Source organism: Hoplias malabaricus, chromosome 2 (genome assembly GCF_029633855.1).
Source record: "Hoplias malabaricus isolate fHopMal1 chromosome 2, fHopMal1.hap1, whole genome shotgun sequence".
NCBI lineage: Eukaryota > Metazoa > Chordata > Actinopteri > Characiformes > Erythrinidae > Hoplias > Hoplias malabaricus.
Window position 1 is genome coordinate 83,990,267 of NC_089801.1, and position 17,981 is coordinate 84,008,247.

At 41.2% G+C, this 17,981-nt stretch overlaps 1 protein-coding gene across 1 annotated transcript in view; it reads left to right on the plus strand.

Moving 5' to 3' along the window:
- LOC136687449 (receptor tyrosine-protein kinase erbB-4-like) overlaps positions 1 to 17,981 on the plus strand; it is a 166,910-nt gene that overhangs the window by 106,000 nt on the left and 42,929 nt on the right. The window contains 2 exon segments of the mRNA XM_066661855.1: positions 14,425 to 14,559; positions 16,201 to 16,266. Coding sequence (XP_066517952.1) covers positions 14,425 to 14,559; positions 16,201 to 16,266 — 201 coding nt within the window.

The following is a 17,981-nucleotide window of genomic DNA, read 5'->3' on the forward strand; positions in this document are numbered from 1 at the left end:
ACCGAAGATAAACGAGACCCAGCTCAGCAGTCCACGTTCCAATTTGCATTGATTCAGCTGTATTTCCAAAATACGTTTTTCCAAAGCAGCCAGGTTCTAATCTCAGAGAGCACGGCAAGACCATGTCTAATGGAATACATGGGCTTTCTGTGGCGATGGGTGCACGCTTTTGCAGCTACTGTTTGTGGGTTTTTTTTCCCTTTTTTTTTTCTTTCTGTTTGTTTCGACAGGAATCAGGAAGGTACTTCAAAACCATTTCCCCTGAATGCACGCTCTCCATTAATGGACAGTGCTGCTGAAAGAGAAGAGGGGAGTGTGTCTGTGGGGGGTAGTGGTGTTGTCTAGGCTGTTGGGAGCGACGGTGGAGGTTAGAACGAAGCGAAAACCTGCTCCCCTAATGGTTTTTGACTCTAATTACCCAACTCTAATGTCTGGAAGCAACGGGAACAAATGCCTGCCGCATGCTTAGTAAAGTACATTACAAACTGGACGTGAGGAGAGTAGAGTAAGGCGAGGGGGGAGGGGGAAAAGGGAGTCGGGGGGGGTGGGGGTACGGGGTGGGCCGCTAACAGCTCCGCTGATTTTCTGTGGCTCCAAAATCTAATCGACGGGCGCATTAAGAGATGAAAGCTCCTTCTCTGGCCGCCTGTAGCTGTCGCTTAATGGCTCCTTTGATAAGGGTGGCCATTGTGGCCCACGCTGTGTTTTCTTGCTCTCCGGAGCTTCTCAGCTGAGGTGATCAATAGCTTTCATAACAGGCTTTATACAGGGGATGAGGGAGGTGGTCTTATTGGCCACAGCCGTAAGATTGGATTAGGACGCCATTGCTTATGGGAGCACTGTTCAGTGGCCTTCCGCAGCACTGGCTGGAGATGATGAAGACCTACTTGGGGTTTACCGGTAATAGAGTAAGGTGGACAAAAGCTTGAGGTAGCTGCTGACCTGTCTTGCAGTTTCTGGGTAGTACGGAAGACCCTAGGGTTGTCCCAACCTTTCTTATACTCTCATTTAAGGTGGAAGTCTGGAATAGATGGTTATAGGGTGGTTGGTCAATACTTCTTCTGGGTGTAACGAGAGCTCAGACAGGATTTGGAAGATCACATACTGGTGTTGGCATTTCTGCAAGATTTGGATAGATGCCCAATACTAGCCCACATTTGACACTATGTACGAAGACCTTAGTCTGTTCCGCAGTGTCCCATTCTAAGTCACGCACATCTAGGATGCCTATACAACCTGGATGTGGACAAGTAATCATCTGTGTCCACCCTGGGTAGTATAAAACATTCCTTATAGTGTAGACATAGTGCTGAATTATGCTTCATTCTTATGCCTCATGGGCATATCTTCATTGCTTTGAGGTGTGGCTACATTTCTCCTGTAACTCCTTCCCAATTTGGGAGCCCACTTGCTGTCCCCAGCTTGTGGTAAGGGCAGTGGCCTTTCCAGATGTGCATCCAGATGAGATCATCAACTGGCCCTTCTTAATTACAGCTGAGACATACAACATCTAGACAAATTACTTCTCCTGTTCCTCAGATGATCGAAAGTAGCATCTGTCCAATTGAAGCCATTTGAAAAAGCTGCACAATGCAGCGTTTCTTGTTTTTGTGAAAGTGCGACTTGTATGTTTGCAGTATGCTAATGAGGATCCGTAACAAAAGATGATTTCAATAAGGGTCCTGACCGATCACAGGGCAGTAGAGTTTCGTTGAGGTTTTGAATGAGTCTAGGTTTGGTGGGCTAAATCATTTAAGGTGTGGCTCACTCGTGATTAGCAGGCTGAAGGTTGTCCACAAGGTGGTGCCATTAACACCAATGTCCTTGTTAACAGCATGTAGTAAAGGTTGTTACCTGCTAAAGCCCTAGGATAACCAAATGTCTTCTGAACCCATTCCATCATCTTTATATTGTGTGGAAACCTCATGGTAGACTGATTAATTAAAATGCTCCAAAATGACTTGGAATAAAATCACTACAGAATGTGCGAATTTCCCAAAATGCAGCATTGTTTAGGTTGCCATGATAATAATACTGTCAGCCATCCTTGAACTGATTTACTCATTAAATATATACTGAATATAGCTTAGATATCAGTGAACAGTGGCTTTAAAGTTAACAAACTTCTTGCCTGCTCCTGTAAATTCCCTATTCCAGAGATGTGTGATTTGGGACAGTCCTTTTCCTGATGTTCCATTGTGGTTCCACAATCAAATCAGTGTCTTTAATACAAATATAGACCATTCTGGCTCACTGTGCTGAATCCTTCCTCCAGTCTAGGCTTCATTGCTCATTCAGAAATAAACCAATTTTGAGGGAAAATATACATAAGTCTGGTTTTATAAGTCTGATTATATATTTGTTTGTTGCTTCTTCATTGGTATCTCTATCCCTGGTGTCTATAACCCTTCTCCTGGGGACTGAGGGCACACTCATATATGAACTCGGACACGTGGATGCCCCGACCGTGGACAGAGACCACAGAGATCAGGTATCAGGACCCTTATTAAAGAGGTATTCAGTTAGAATTTGTCAAAGTAGCATTGTGGCTACTGCTGACAGGGGTGTGTCTTCACCAGAGATATAGAGTGATCCTGCCCCACCCTGCCCTCTCAACTATGATTGCCCCCACTCCCTGGTGCCCCCTCCCTAATGCCCCCCTCCCAAAAGCCATTGAGAAAGAGTGATATCAGTCTGACACCATTAGAAAATGCCCAACACCACTAGAAAGACATGATGCTACATCTATTAAGACATGGGACACTCTCTGGTGAATAAATGAATGAATGAATGTGCTAAAAGTACCCAATGAATTAAGTAATAGCCACCACACAAATAAAGGCATTATTTACAACCAGTGCTGACATTTCAGTTACTGGATTTCATACACATTTATTACATGGTGATAAACTGTTGTTACAAAACTGAAATAAAAAAATATATATATTCTCTGGGAAAACTGAGGGTTAATTCTTGGTAAATCAACCTCTACTGCATTCCTATCTCTGAGGAAGGGAGATCACAACCCAACGACTGAGCAGCTTTAACAGCCTCCGACTTCCTGTTTACCATGGAGTTTATTTATCATTCATTTCTCTCTGTTTTCCACAGCTAGTTGGACAGATTAAATTATTGATACCAAAATCTTCTGATCGCAGCACTTCAGAGATAACGAGCCCAACAGAAGCGCAGCCATCCACAGCCTTCTTTTCAGGCTTCTGAACCAGAAATGTTTGGACTCTTCAGAAAACGTCAGAAGACTCGGGAACGAGCACAGCGAGTCTCGAGGGAATAATTCTACTAAATGAAACTGGGACTAAACTGGCTTTAAATCAACACTCCTTATGAATCCTGTCTTAGCTGAGCTTTATAAATGATTTGTAATTGCCTCATGCACATGTGCTAATTACCATTAATAACTGGGATTAAGCTTCACTTTTAAATTCAATTTGGATTGGTGATAATTACGTGTAAGGAGCAGGTATATGGTTGTTTACAAAAAAAATGGAGGAATAAGAGCCCCTCCTCAATACAGTGGGAATGTATCTTCATCCTAAGAATTTCCGCTCCATCATTCAAGACCAATCAAAAGTGTAGGAGGTGGGGTTTTGAAGATAATAATTGGAGTTTGTTGAACCTGAATGTAATAAAAAACACACTCTCACGCAAGTTGTAGAACTTGTAAACTTTCCTCCATTGGTCCTCTTTTCCTCCATGGTCTGATTTCACCCACTGCCATTGCAGCTGGAAGTCTGGGAGTTTGATGGATGTGGTGGGGGACACTGGAATTTGTCTCCATTAGGGGTTAAATACCTGTGAAATCCTTCTAAACACTGGCTAATGGATTTCTGATCGGTCACTAGAGATCCGATCCTTTTTTTCCCCACTGTCTCAGAGCAGACTCAGCCACAGAGGGTTATTTCCATTAACAAAAGTTTGGGGAAAATCAGACTTTCAAAACTTTCCAGCCCTTGGCTCATGCTGGATGTCGGGCCCAGTGCTGGGTTGATAACAGCTGCAGGATGTGGTTGCAGCTCTGATATCAAGAGTTTCCCAAATGTTTGAAAACCATGTGTTTAGGTGCTGTTCTTAGTTCAGAAGTTCGACTGAATTTCAGAATCCAATAATGGAGTTATAACTCTGAGATCAGGAAGTTAGAAATGATTCAGGAGTATATGCTGGGTTCCTTATTTGTGCTTCTGAATTCTGGAAGGATTCCAGATTGTTCAACAAGACTGTGAGAGAGATTTTAGAGACAGTCACCAATGTCAATTTGAAGTTCACAAGTTTAATTGGGAGTTTGTGTTGTTTTGAAGTCAGGAGTTTGAGTCTGAGACTTTGGGTCCAGAATGGGTCCATAAATGTTCTTAAATCAGAATCCATGTGTTTGTTTGTTGTTCTAACTTTAGGAGTTTGAGTGTAACTTTGGGCCGAGGACAGTCGTTGGATTCCTTTTCCATTATTCCTGAATACAGAACCGATTTCCTGATTGATCACTATGAATGTGACATTGGTAGCCACAGCTACCGATGTCTATTACTATTAAGGGAAGTTTTGAGATGAAAACTCCAAAAACTTTGGGAAGGGGAGTGTGTTCAGTGCCAGGCCTCAGCTGGAGCAGAAAGTTGGGCGGGATCCCGTGTTTCCCAGCATGCCGAATCTGTTGTGACAGGTCCTAATTGCGTATTCTAAGCGCTTGCCAGATTGGCTCTCCAATGGCTCTGTTACCGATTTGACATTGAGGGGGCGTCTCGTTGGATGATGTAAACAGGAATGAGTCCATAGTCCAAGAGAGAATATATTTGTCTCTGTCTCTACAGAGATGTCCAAGCTTCTTGAACGCTGGACACTTTGTACAATCTCTGAAAACACTACAAACTGAGAAATCCAGAGAAATTTGGGAAGCATGTGACATGTTCCATTCAGTTGATATTGAACGTTCTGACCTGTAATAGACACCACAAGTTGGTACAAGAACATAATAACTTACAAGTAAATTTGTAGCTGTAGCTCTTCTTAGAAGGCTTCTTAGAAGCCTGGTCTCAATTTCTAAACCCCAAGAATCTCCAACTCCCAGAATACCTCTGGGGAACAGGAGACCCAACCAGCCAATAAGGGACAAGCTTGTTATTTGCCACCTGTTTTAATGGCTTTTTATTACAAATTTCTAAGCATCTTGTTTGTGAAGTACTGAGCATTTTCTTAATCCTAGCTTTTAACCGTTTTTTTTTTTTCTTTTGTCTTTGACCTTGTCTTCTGGATATGCCATTTTTGGATATTTTCTGGTGCCGTATTCAGATCATTATCGGGTTGTGATTTTCTCACAAACCCTGCTATTTGTTGATTTAAAAAGCATTCCCTGTATTCCTACATTCCCATATGTACCAATCAAAGTGCACCCCTTACTACCCAGCAGGCTTAATCAGCACCCGATGCCAAATCATGACTCTAAACCACATCTTAAACCAATATCTGACCATAACATTAACCATAATCTGAACTCTAATCCCCAGAATGTTAGAAGCTGCAGGACTGTCCCCTGTGTAACCTTCCCCTACATGAGTTCTCTAGCCTGGACTTGCTGTATGGAATACCCAACCGTTCATGTCTTCCACCCACATTGGGAAAAGCTGCAGTATCTTCTGCCTGTGCACAAACCAAATCAACCCCTTCGGGCATCTGAGCTAGGTTCTCAGGGTCTGGGAATCCGTTTAGGGATGTTAGACAAATGACATCCACTAAGCCGTTAGTTTTGAAAAGTTCCTCTTCAAGGCAGGCTCCGGGGCATCCTGAGGAGTGACTTCTACAGTGGGAGGAAGCGCCGGGTGTTGCTCCATGAGGTTTGTGAGCCGGCGGGAGATGGCATTGTTTAGCATGATGAACGGGGGAGTTAGTGTAATTTGTGGAGTGTGTGGACGTAGCACCTCTTCTTCCCACAGTCCCCTAACATGCTAATTAGGTTTGGCGCCTCTGACTGCATTTCCACCAGCCCAAATCCTATTGTTTCCCAATGAGTCCAGATGACAAATGCCAGGCTGTAAAGCATTATGGGATTCCATAAAATGGCGAGGATCTTTTAGGGAATGGTGGAGAGTGCAAGACTGGAATAATTCTCCTTGACAGAAGACTGTGGGAAGTAAAATTGTGACACAGCCTCTCAGGACTCTTAGGATGATAAGTTGAAGACTGATTGAAGGAGCTCAGTCTGTTTGTATCTGGAGTCTGAAGGCACTGTTCTACCGCATGTTACCTACACTTCTCCACTGTACTTACTTTATGGTGCATGGTATGGCTTGGTTTTCCACTCCCGCAGTTTCCTCCCTGAAATATATTGGGCGTCGTCTCTAACCCCTGTCTCTAAAGGGAACAGTGGTCTTTGGAAACCACAACAATGGCGGCGGTAATGTTAAGCGGTGTTTACTCATGGTGTATTGGTGTGTTGTTGTTGTTGTTGTTGTTGTTTGGGACTAAACACAGCTCCATCATCAGTTCAGACAGATCAGTAGAGTTTGTTCCTTCCTTGTTGCAGCGTCCAGCTCTCGCTGGATTCTTTCGTCAGCCACCGATCCAAGGAGCGTTTGAACCTCTTCAAAAGACCACGGCGTCATTTTATGAGCTGCCATCATGAGTTGGATAAAAACAAACGTGATCTCTGCTGCAGCTGGAGATTTTACAGATGTAGAGTTGGTGCTGGTCATCTGCGTTGCGTGGCGTAGAGCAGGGGTGTCAAACTAGATCCACGGAGGGCCGTGTGGGTACAGGTTTTCTTTCCAACCACGCAAAAGCCCCACACTACTGAAAGTCAAGATCTACTGATTAGATCCAATGATTAAAAACAGGTGGAATGAGGTGTGGTTTCTGCGTGGTTGGAAAGAAAACCTGCACCCCCACGGCCCTCCGTGGATCTAGTTTGACACCCCTGGCGTAGAGTGACGACTATCTCTGGACAATCAGCGCTCTGCAAGGTTTACACACCATGGTTTAGTCCCTAATCTGCTCGTTCTGAACCACGAGAGAACAGCGACTAAACAAGAATCCTCTTCCAGAACCATGACCTGATTCACCTGGTGGAGAAGTGAACAAGCCGACACATTAAGGGTCATACCATCCATTCAGAATGTCATAAGGAAGATAGCTCTGTCCATGAACTGCATTTATAGCTCTTCCATGTCAGCCACATTGTGGATTAGATTTGGATTTTGGCCCATACAGAAGGAGCCAACCACAGCCGATGAGTGGCTGCGAGTCAAGGACCACAACAAGCTTCAAAATTCAGCTCAAGATGCCTTTCCGATCAAATTGGGAGCCTCCGCTGTCAATTTGTGCAACTTGCAGCTCTCCAAATTGCCCAGTAATTGATGGACACTTTTTGTCGCCACCACCCTAACAATTTTTTAGAGGTGACACCAAACGCAATCAGCTTGAACCGCCAGCCGTAAATCTAATAATGGAGGCAAATGAAAATGTTTGTCAAGGCCGCCAGCACTCCACAAAGCCCCCAGCCTAAAAAGGGCATCATTTCACCAACACACTCTCTCTGCTTTGAAATGGTTCGGGGGCTGGAGGCTGGTAGATGGGGGTTGGGGTTGGGGGGTGGGGGGTGGTGATAGAGCGGAAATCACCCTGGCCACTTGGACCTTGGAGATTCTGGTGCTGTTTATGTGATTCTTCCTCTCACCAGACAATTTTTCACCAATAAAGGAAACTGCTTTCATTGTTGATTTCCTGCTTGTTGTTGCTTTGCTTTTGTCTCTCTTCAAAAAGTGGGAAAGGTTCTGAGTAATGGCTTCTTTTAAAAAACGCTGCTGCCCAGAAACGTAAAAACAAAACAAATACTGACAGAAAAATACCTTAAAAGCTTGAGAAAAGCCACTGGTAATGTTTTGTTTACAGATTCACAATTAGTCAATAATATTGTGTTAATAAATAAAACACATGTCAACAATGTATTGTAATAATGTAACACTTTACTTTTGTGCATAAATTACAGGTACATTTATTAGATGATATTAAGAATTTATATTAATTATATTTTATATAATATTTATGTTTATACACATCTTATTGCTAGTGAATGTGTGAGTGACAGGGTGAATGTGTGAGTGACAGGGTGAATGTGAAAATGACAGGGTGAATGTAAGAGTGACAGGGTGAATGTGTGAGCAAATGGGTGAATGACATGGTGAATATGTGAGTGACTTTGCGAATGTGTGAGTGACGGGTTGAATGTGTGAGTGACTTGGTGAATGTGTGAGTGACTGGGTGAATGTGTGAGTGACTGGGTGAATGTGTGAGTGACTGGGTGACTGGGTGAGTGACTGTGTGAATGTGTGAGTGACTGGGTGAATGCATGAGTGACTGGGTGAATGTCTGATGGCTTACACTCAGTGATTCCAGGGTAGGCTCTGAACCCGCCGCGACACTGATCTGAATGAGGCAGCTACTGAAGATGAATTAATGAATGAATGAACTTTCCACTGTTGTCATAATCCTCTCCACTCCAAGGTGAAGGGTGGTGTTTCCCACTGTTTCCCGCTGCGTGAGGCCCGGCTCTCGGCCGGCGCTGATTAGATTGTGTTTACAGTCAGAGCCGTACGTTGAATGTTATGAGATCGCATATAAAGAGCTCAATTTTCTCCACGACTGAGGGCCACGTTATGAGCGTTTCTGCCCTTCAGTCGACTCTGGAACGCCACTCCTCTGTCGCTTTTCCGATGCCACTCCTCTCAACTCGGCACTGTTTATAATTCCAGTTTCCTGAGACGAGCCCATCTTTCATTCTCCGCTCGCTCTAATGTGCTCAGTCCTCGTCGGATCATGGTTATTGGGGAAGGATTTATGGGGTTTGTTGGAGCTGGAGTTTCATCTCTGTTAGACTCGTACACTGTATACTAAATATAGCAGACTCCTAGACAAACTGTAGCAACACTGCATTCATTCATTCTTTTTTAATTCTGTCTTGCCTTTGTCCATTGTCAAAAAGTGGGAGGAATTTGAGTAAAATGACATTTTTACTTTTTAATATATGTATATATTTATTTCCTCATTTATTAAAATATGTATTTATTTGTAAACAGACCCCTCTGCCCTCTACCCCTCTGAGGTGGTAAAAACAGAGGAAAAAGCATTTATCTTTCGTTCTGTTATAAAGATTTAATGTTTAATCAATTATTAAACAACTTTGTTATATGTGTGTGTGTGTATATATATATATATATATATGTATATTATTATTATTAATTACTTGGACATTATAATATTGTTATCCATTTATTATCAATAAATATTTAAAATAGTTAAATAGTGAATTACCAAAACATAAAATACTACTGGATCAGAGTCTCCAGCTTTGAGTGAATGAGTGAGTGAGTGAGTGAGTGAATGTGTCACAACGTTCAAAGTGTGTGTGTGCGTGTGTGCATGATAGAGAGAGAGAGAGAGAGAGAGAGAGAGAGAGAGAGAGAGAGAGAGAAAGAGAGAGAGACAGAGAGAGACTTGAACTATATCTACTAAATATGATTTAATTTTGTACAGTTTGTACTAAATATAACTGAGGCTTATACAGTGTATTTTAAATATAACTGAGTCTTATACAGTGTGTATTAAATATAACGGAGGTTTATACAGTGTATTTTAAATATAACTGAGTCTTATACAGTGTGTACTAAATATAACTGAGTCTTATACAGTGAATACTAAATATAACTGAGACTTATACAGTGTATATTAAATATAACTGAGTCTTATACAGTGTGTACTAAATATAACTGAGTCTTATACAGTGAATACTAAATATAACTGAGACTTATACAGTGTATATTAAATATAACTGAGTCTTATACAGTAAATACAAAATATGACTGAGGCTTATACAGTGTATATTAAATATAACTGAGGCTTATGCAGTGAATACTAAATATAACTGAGGCTTATACAGTAAATAATAAATATAACTGAGGCTTATACAGTGTATATTAAATATAACTGAGGCTTATACAGTAAATACTAAATATAACTGAGGCTTATACAGTGTATATTATATATAACTGAGGCTTATACAGTAAATAATAAATATAACCGAGGCTTATACAGTGTATACTAAATATAACCGAGGCTTATGCAGTGAATACTAAATATAACTGAGGTTTATACAGTGTATATTAAATATAACTGAGGCTTATACAGTAAATACTAAATATAACTGAGGCTTATACAGTGTATATTAAATATAACGGAGGCTTATACAGTAAATACTAAATATAACTGAGTCTTATACAGTAAATACTAAATATAACTGAGTCTTATACAGTAAATACTCAATATAACTGAGGCTTATACAGTGTATATTAAATATAACTGAGTCTTATACAGTAAATACTAAATATAACTGAGGCTTATACAGTGTATATTAAATATAACTGAGGCTTATACAGTAAATACTAAATATAACTGAGGCTTATACAGTGTATATTAAATATAACTGAGGCTTATACAGTAAATACTAAATATAACTGAGACTTATACAGTAAATACTAAATATAACTGAGTCTTATACAGTAAATACTAAATATAACTGAGTCTTATACAGTAAATATTAAATATAACTGAGTCTTATACAGTAAATACTAAATATAACTGAGGCTTATACAGTGAATACTAAATATAACTGAGGTTTATACAGTGTATATTATATATAACTGAGTCTTATACAGTAAATACTCAATATAACTGAGGCTTATACAGTGTATATTAAATATAACTGAGTCTTATACAGTAAATACTAAATATAACTGAGGTTTATACAGTGTATATTATATATAACTGAGTCTTATACAGTAAATACTCAATATAACTGAGGCTTATACAGTGTATATTAAATATAACTGAGTCTTATACAGTAAATACTAAATATAACTGAGGCTTATACAGTGTATATTATATATAACTGAGTCTTATACAGTAAATACTCAGTATAACTGAGGCTTATACAGTGTATATTAAATATAACTGAGTCTTATACAGTAAATACTAAATATAACTGAGGCTTATACAGTGTATATTAAATATAACTGAGGCTTATACAGTAAATACTAAATATAACTGAGACTTATACAGTAAATACTAAATATAACTGAGGCTTATACAGTAAATACTCAATATAACTGAGTCTTATACAGTAAATACTCAATATAACTGAGGCTTATACAGTGTATATTATATATAACTGAGTCTTATACAGTAAATACTAAATATAACTGAGTCTTATACAGTAAATACTAAATATAACTGAGTCTTATACAGTAAATACTCAATATAACTGAGGCTTATACAGTGTATATTAAATATAACTGAGTCTTATACAGTAAATACTAAATATAACTGAGGCTTATACAGTGTATATTATATATAACTGAGTCTTATACAGTAAATACTAAATATAACTGAGACTTATACAGTGTGTACTAAATATAACTGTGGCTTATACAGTGTATATTAAATATAACTGAGGCTTATACAGTGTATATTATATATAACTGAGTCTTATACAGTAAATACTAAATATAACTGAGGCTTATACAGTATATACTAAATATAACTGAGACTTATACAGTGTGTACTAAATATAACTGTGGCTTATACAGTGTATATTAAATATAACGGAGGCTTATACAGTTTGTACTAAATATAACTGAGGCTTATACAGTGTGTACTAAATATAACTGAGACTTATACAGTGTGTAATAAATATAACTGAGACTTTTACAATGTGTAATAAATATAACTGAGATTTATACAGTGTGTACTAAATATTTGTGGCTGTTTACATGCATTTCACAATTCAATATGAAAACTTAATGAAGTCTTAATACAGTCTTAATGAAGTCCTAACACAAGCCTTAAATCGAACCCTCAACTTAACCCTAAACCTAATTCTAAACTCTAGAGGTTTAGAAAGAGCAGTGTGTTGTGTTTGTATAACAGCATCACTAACAGATTACAGCACTGTTTCTGTCACCTTTTTTTTAAAACAGCTACCCCCAGTGGATGGGAGCTCAGTTAGTGATTTTACAAGCACTGCCAGTCATAACCATGTGCGACATCTGGAAACATCTGGAGTGCCCAGTATAGCGAAACATGTTCTCATTGTTGGACCTGATGTGGCTTCACTCCTCTTCGCAGTTCCATTTCTGACCACTAGAGCTACAGGGAATGTCCAGACGTAAACGTCCAGAATGCTCAGTGCCTCTCTCAGCTCTTTTTGAACTCCTAATCTCCTCCACACTCTGCTAAAGGCTAAAGGAAGGAGCCTTTGTTTCCGCAGTCTCTCTGGGAAATGTCCACGGAGGCCGCGGTTATCATCCCTCTCTGTGTTCCCTTTGTCCTCACGTCCCCGCCGAGACTGTGTGGAGCGGTGTGTGAAGGTCAGCAGATCATCCTGTGCTCTGCTTTGCCCATCCATGCTGGATATTCATGTAACATTTCATGTTTGAAGGTGGAGAAAGTTGTCTCGGGAGATCCTCTATGTTCCTGGATGTTTTTTTCTAAAGCTGACCCTGTGCGAGCTGCTGCCAATGCTCTGCTATGGGTTAACCTTCTGAGACTGACAAACTCGGGACGTCTCTGGACATTTCCGTTAATATCTTTATGATTACACAGTGCAGGGAAACTGTTCACATACTTCCTGAATCTGTGGAGTCTGCTCTTTCAGTTGAACCCTGTCCAGAATTTGTGCGTGACTCAGAGTTTGAGTTATGACCCTATGAAGAAAGGGTTGAGAAAGGCATCATCTGCTCTTGGCCATGATGTCAGATGTGTTCTACTACATCTATGGAACTATGACTAAAGTAAACTCATTTCAGACACAAACACACACTGAAGTTTTCACCAGAGAAATATCACAACAATGTAATCAGCCCTCAGTACGTCAGGGTTTGAGCCACATTATCTGTCTCCACACTGTGCTGCAGATCACACGGGCTTCATTTAGAGAGAACACTGATGGTTTTGATGGTTTTCATAAAGGACGTGAGGGTATTATGTCATAAGTAAGTGTCTTGAAACGCTACCTTAATAAGATACAAAACAATCGAGAAAATGTCCTTAGACCCAACAGAAGATATCCACAGGTGTCAGTGTGAGTGGCTGGGTGAGAGTGTGAGAGTATGAGTGACTGGGTGAGTGTGTGAGAGTGTGAGTGACTGGGAGAGTGTGTGAGTGACTGGGTGAGTGTGTGAGTGACTGGGCGAGTGTGTGAGTGAATGTGTAAGTGACTGGGTGAGTGTGTGAATGACTGGGTGAGTGTGTGAATGTCTGACTGAGGTTATGAGTCATTGGGTGAATGTGTGAAAGACTGGGTGAATGTGTGAAACAATCCACAGGTGTGTGTGTGTGTGTGTGTGTGTGTGTGTGTGTGTGTGTGTGTTTGAATGAGTGACTGGTTGAGAATGTAAAATGATCCACAGTTATGAGCGTGTGAGTGACTGAGTGAATGTGTAAGTGAGTGACTGGGTGAGAGTGTGAGTGACTGAGTGAATCTGTGAGTGAGTAACTGGGTGTTTCTGCAAAAACAGTCCACAGGTGTGAGTGTGTCAGTGACTGGGCGAATGTGTGAGTGAGTGACTGAGTGAATGTGTGAGTGAGGGACTGAGTGAGTGACTGACTGATTCTGTGAGTGAGTGACTGCATGAGTGTATGAGTGACTGGGTGAATGTGTGAGTGACTGGGTGAATGTGTAAAACAGCCCACAGGTGTGAATGTGTCAGTGACTGGGTGAATGTGTAAAACAGTCCACAGGTGTGAATGTGTCAGTGACTGGGTGAATGTGTGAGTGAGTGATTGGGTGAATATGTTTCTTCAGTCCTCTCTGCGTCCCACTCTTTGACTGCTTGCAGTGAACTGCTGAATGCTGTTTACTTGCTCGGTTTAGCATCTGATCCTGTTGCTCTCGGTGTAAAACGGGATAATTGCCACACACTGAGTCCAGGACATGATATAATGAGCTGACGCCAGTCCAATTATTCATGCTTTCATCCGATCTGGAGATGTTTTCCTGCGCTAGCTAGTGACGCAACAGAATGCTAATGCAAACACACTTAATTTTTAATGAATTGGGTAATTTTGCCTCTGGAAGATATTAATCACACATTTTCAGTGTTTGCTTGAGCTCCTAAAAAATGAGGCTTTTTGGGATGCACTGCAGTTGAACTGTATTTAAATACATAGCTATTACATTGTTATTAACACTTAATCAATACATTATTTGAGTGCATGAATGCATAAATGAACATGAACAAATTAATGAATGAGCTGATGAATGGGTGGTGGGATGAATGAATGAATGAACCCTGGAGCTCTGCTACTCTAACAGCACCTGTGGATGTGAACGCCATGGTCGTAAACAGTCTGTTCTCTTGACTCCATCAGAAATCCTGAACGGGGGGGTATATGTGGATCAGAACAAGTTCCTGTGCCACGCCGACACCATCCATTGGCAGGACATCGTGAAGAACCCTCGAGCCGAGCTCCTGGTGGTCCCCTCCAACAACAGTGGCAGTACATGTGAGTACCAGCGGGGGGCATGCGAGGGACCATCAGGTCAGTAGGAGGCGGTTCTGATGTTGTAGGGTGGTGGCAGGGTCCTGTACCTGGGAGGGAGATGTGATGAGCGGGTAGCTGTTGAAAGACTTTAGCCATTCCACCACCATCACAACCACGGACAACTCGAATTGATTCCACATGACTCTGAATCAAAACGAACCTGAGTCATTTGCCAGTCAGGGATTTACAGCCCTCTAACAGCGCTCATAAACGGACCCCCTCTGTGCAGGTTAGTGATAACAGGAGGTGGGATATTTCACAGCTCAGCTGTAATACGCAGCTCATAACCACGATTTACTGACCACACTAAACCATGCCCCCTCAAGGTGACCGTGCACTGTTCTTTGTGTCGCTGTGTGCTTCTATAAACAGCTTTGTCATCTACAGAAGAAAACATCAAAGTCTGTATTGTCGCTGTCGAAAGAGGAAACTGTTTACCTCCAAAAACAGTAAATTTACAGAAGGAAACAACACCTTCTTAAGTTTCAGAGGTCAGTGTACAATACTCCATTGAGTAAATTAGGAACGTTTCTATTGGTCGGTTCACAGTGTGAAGGACAGTGTTCAAATGATGTTCCCCCCACAACCTTGTAAATCTAAGTTTGCGTAAAAAAATTGCTACATAAAATAAACATATTATTATTATTATTATTATTATTATTATTATTATTATTATTATTATTATTATTGTTGTTGTTGTTGTTGTTGTTGTTGTTGTTGTTGTTGTCAAGGGCGAACTACTTGCTGAACAGTGTGCCTAGGTACCACTGTTGTGCTCCCGGATTTCCAGCCCCCAGACTCGTAGATTTGGGAACAGCAGGTGATGGGAAACTCCAACCTGGAGGAACAGGGAGGCCTTGCCCTTAAGCGAGTGAATGATTCACACAGCGCCGAAGCCGACCACAATGAACTTCAACGTGCTTGAGGTGGGATATGAGCGAGGTTTGCTCAGTTGGTACCACATTGGTCTGCAAAGCCACACGGAGCCACCTCTAGAGAGTTGACGGTGGTCTCTAGGGCTGGTTTCTTCAGGATCGGCAGAGCCTATGGCATTCACTCGCTTAAGAGCAAGGTTTTGAGTTTCCCTCAATGGACGAATCTGTTTTAAGTTTCTGAGATGCAGGACATGCTCCTCGGGGTCCGAATCTGTATCCGCAGCCCAGTTCTTCATCCCGCTCATCCCCCTCGGTCTGGACGGACTCTTCTCGGAGCGTCTCCTGCATCTCGTGTGAAGTGAGAGGTTGTGGAGGGGAACAAAGAGCTGGAGAAGTTGAAAAAGAGGGCAGTGTGTGGACATTGTGGGGATTGGCAAATTGAAGCTCTCTGTGAGACGTCGTCGGTTGAGTTCAGAGCTGAGCTTAACTCTTGATCACAGCTCTGTAATTACATACAATTAACCACCGAGCTTCTGTTTACATCAAATTTCAGTGGAAGCTAGACAACGTCCCGAGGGTTCGTGACCCTACACTTGGCTTTAGAAACACACCACTCATTGGTCCACACTGTAGATGTAAATCCAGAGACAGTCTGTGATGGTCGTCCTCGAGTCCATCACTGGTCACTACCCGCTGCCCAAATGTTAACACAGATGATGTCCTGCAGGTCGGCGATGTCATCGTTCCTGCAATGGACGCTGCTGGGGTCACCAAGAGGACCAGTGCCAAACCTGTAAGTACCTCAGAAGTACCACTGTTAAGTCTATATTCATAAGCCTTTATATATTGTTTTTGTAACATGGTAGTAATGCTTTGTAACCAGCCTCCAAAACCTAAATGAAGCCTAATGTAACGTGTAATAAACATGTAGTAACACAAGTGTCACTATTCATAATAAAGCCTTTAAAATGGATAAGGACCTGTGCATAATTATAAAGCATCTATAACACATATGGACATTTATAAACACATTATAAATGTGTAAAATGCAATCACTGTGTGATTCAAGTGAAGAGAGTGTTTATGTTATTATTATGTATTATAAATAATAGAGGAAAAATGTATAAATAAATAATAATCACTTTAAGCAGTAAACATTACACGACATATTTAATTACAGTCCGTTTTAAGAGCCTTATGACACATTTTCTGAGTTTATATGTATGCATAAAAAGCGTTATTACCTAGTTACACACATTTTAATTGCATTTTTCACAAAAAAATTATATATTACCAGATAAATATGAACAAGTAGACATTCGGTTACCATTAATTAACATTTTCAGGTGAGTGATGTAACCAGGAACGGAACAAATTGCCTATGTCGGGTCAGTAAATGACCAAACACCTTATGATTACCCAATATATATGGGCTGACATGCTCTGGAGCAGCTGCACATGACCAATCCACACCTTACTGCCCCTTTAAACATTACTGTAAAGGAGGGGAATGGAAACTGCCTATATCTGTCACATCAGCTGAGCAGAGGATTAGAGCTCATGCCATTAAATCCATACAGCAATGTTCCGTCGTGAAGCCTAAAGCCTTCCCAAGAGACGTGGTTGACCTCCAGCACACGTTTGCGTGTCAGGCGTTCCCGGAGATGAAATGTGACAATGATGAAATCAGAGCTTTTAAGCCATAAATAAACAATCATAGTGCGTAAACAAATAAACAAAAGCTTGACTGCAGTAAATATCTGAGTGGAGGCTGGTGGACGTTAATTAAGCCACGGCCCCGGGGCATTGTTCTGGGATCAAAGGCGAGAGGTTGGTACAGATATGACACACGCCAGCTGATCAGCGTCAGACTAAACAACGGAGAGCCACTAAACACAGGCTTTCACAGCGTTTACTTTCAGGCGTCGCCTTTTAAAATAAATAAAATAACGGCCTGGGTTTGATACCAGAGTGAGTCTCAGATCCAGAGAATTGATTAAAAGAAGGAGAAGAAGAAATAGGCAAGCACACACACACACACACACACACACACACACACACACACACACACACACACACACACATGTACACACACAGAAGTACAATCTGTGCTGCTCCCACTTGCTGGTCGGGGGGCGCTGACCCTTTGGCGCTGGAGAGGAACCCTCTGGCGGTGCGTTTCTCTGAGTGGGCGATAATTACTCCCTTTAAAACTGAGAAAAAAAAAAAAAAAAACAGAAACAAGAGGCAGACGAGAGGACGGAGGAGAAGAAATGACAGAGAGAGAGAGAGAGAGAGAGAGAGAGAGAGAGGGAGGTATAGAGAGAGTTCCGCTCTCCAGTTTTTCCACTGTAATTATCCCAGACTCGGAATTGCATGAAAACGCCGGATTAGTGCTCGGATACAAACAGCAGCCCACTCGAGTACACCAACTGTTTACATGTATCAGCCACAACATTACAACCACCGCTGGGTGAATTGACAACTCACGATGTGGCCACAGCGCCC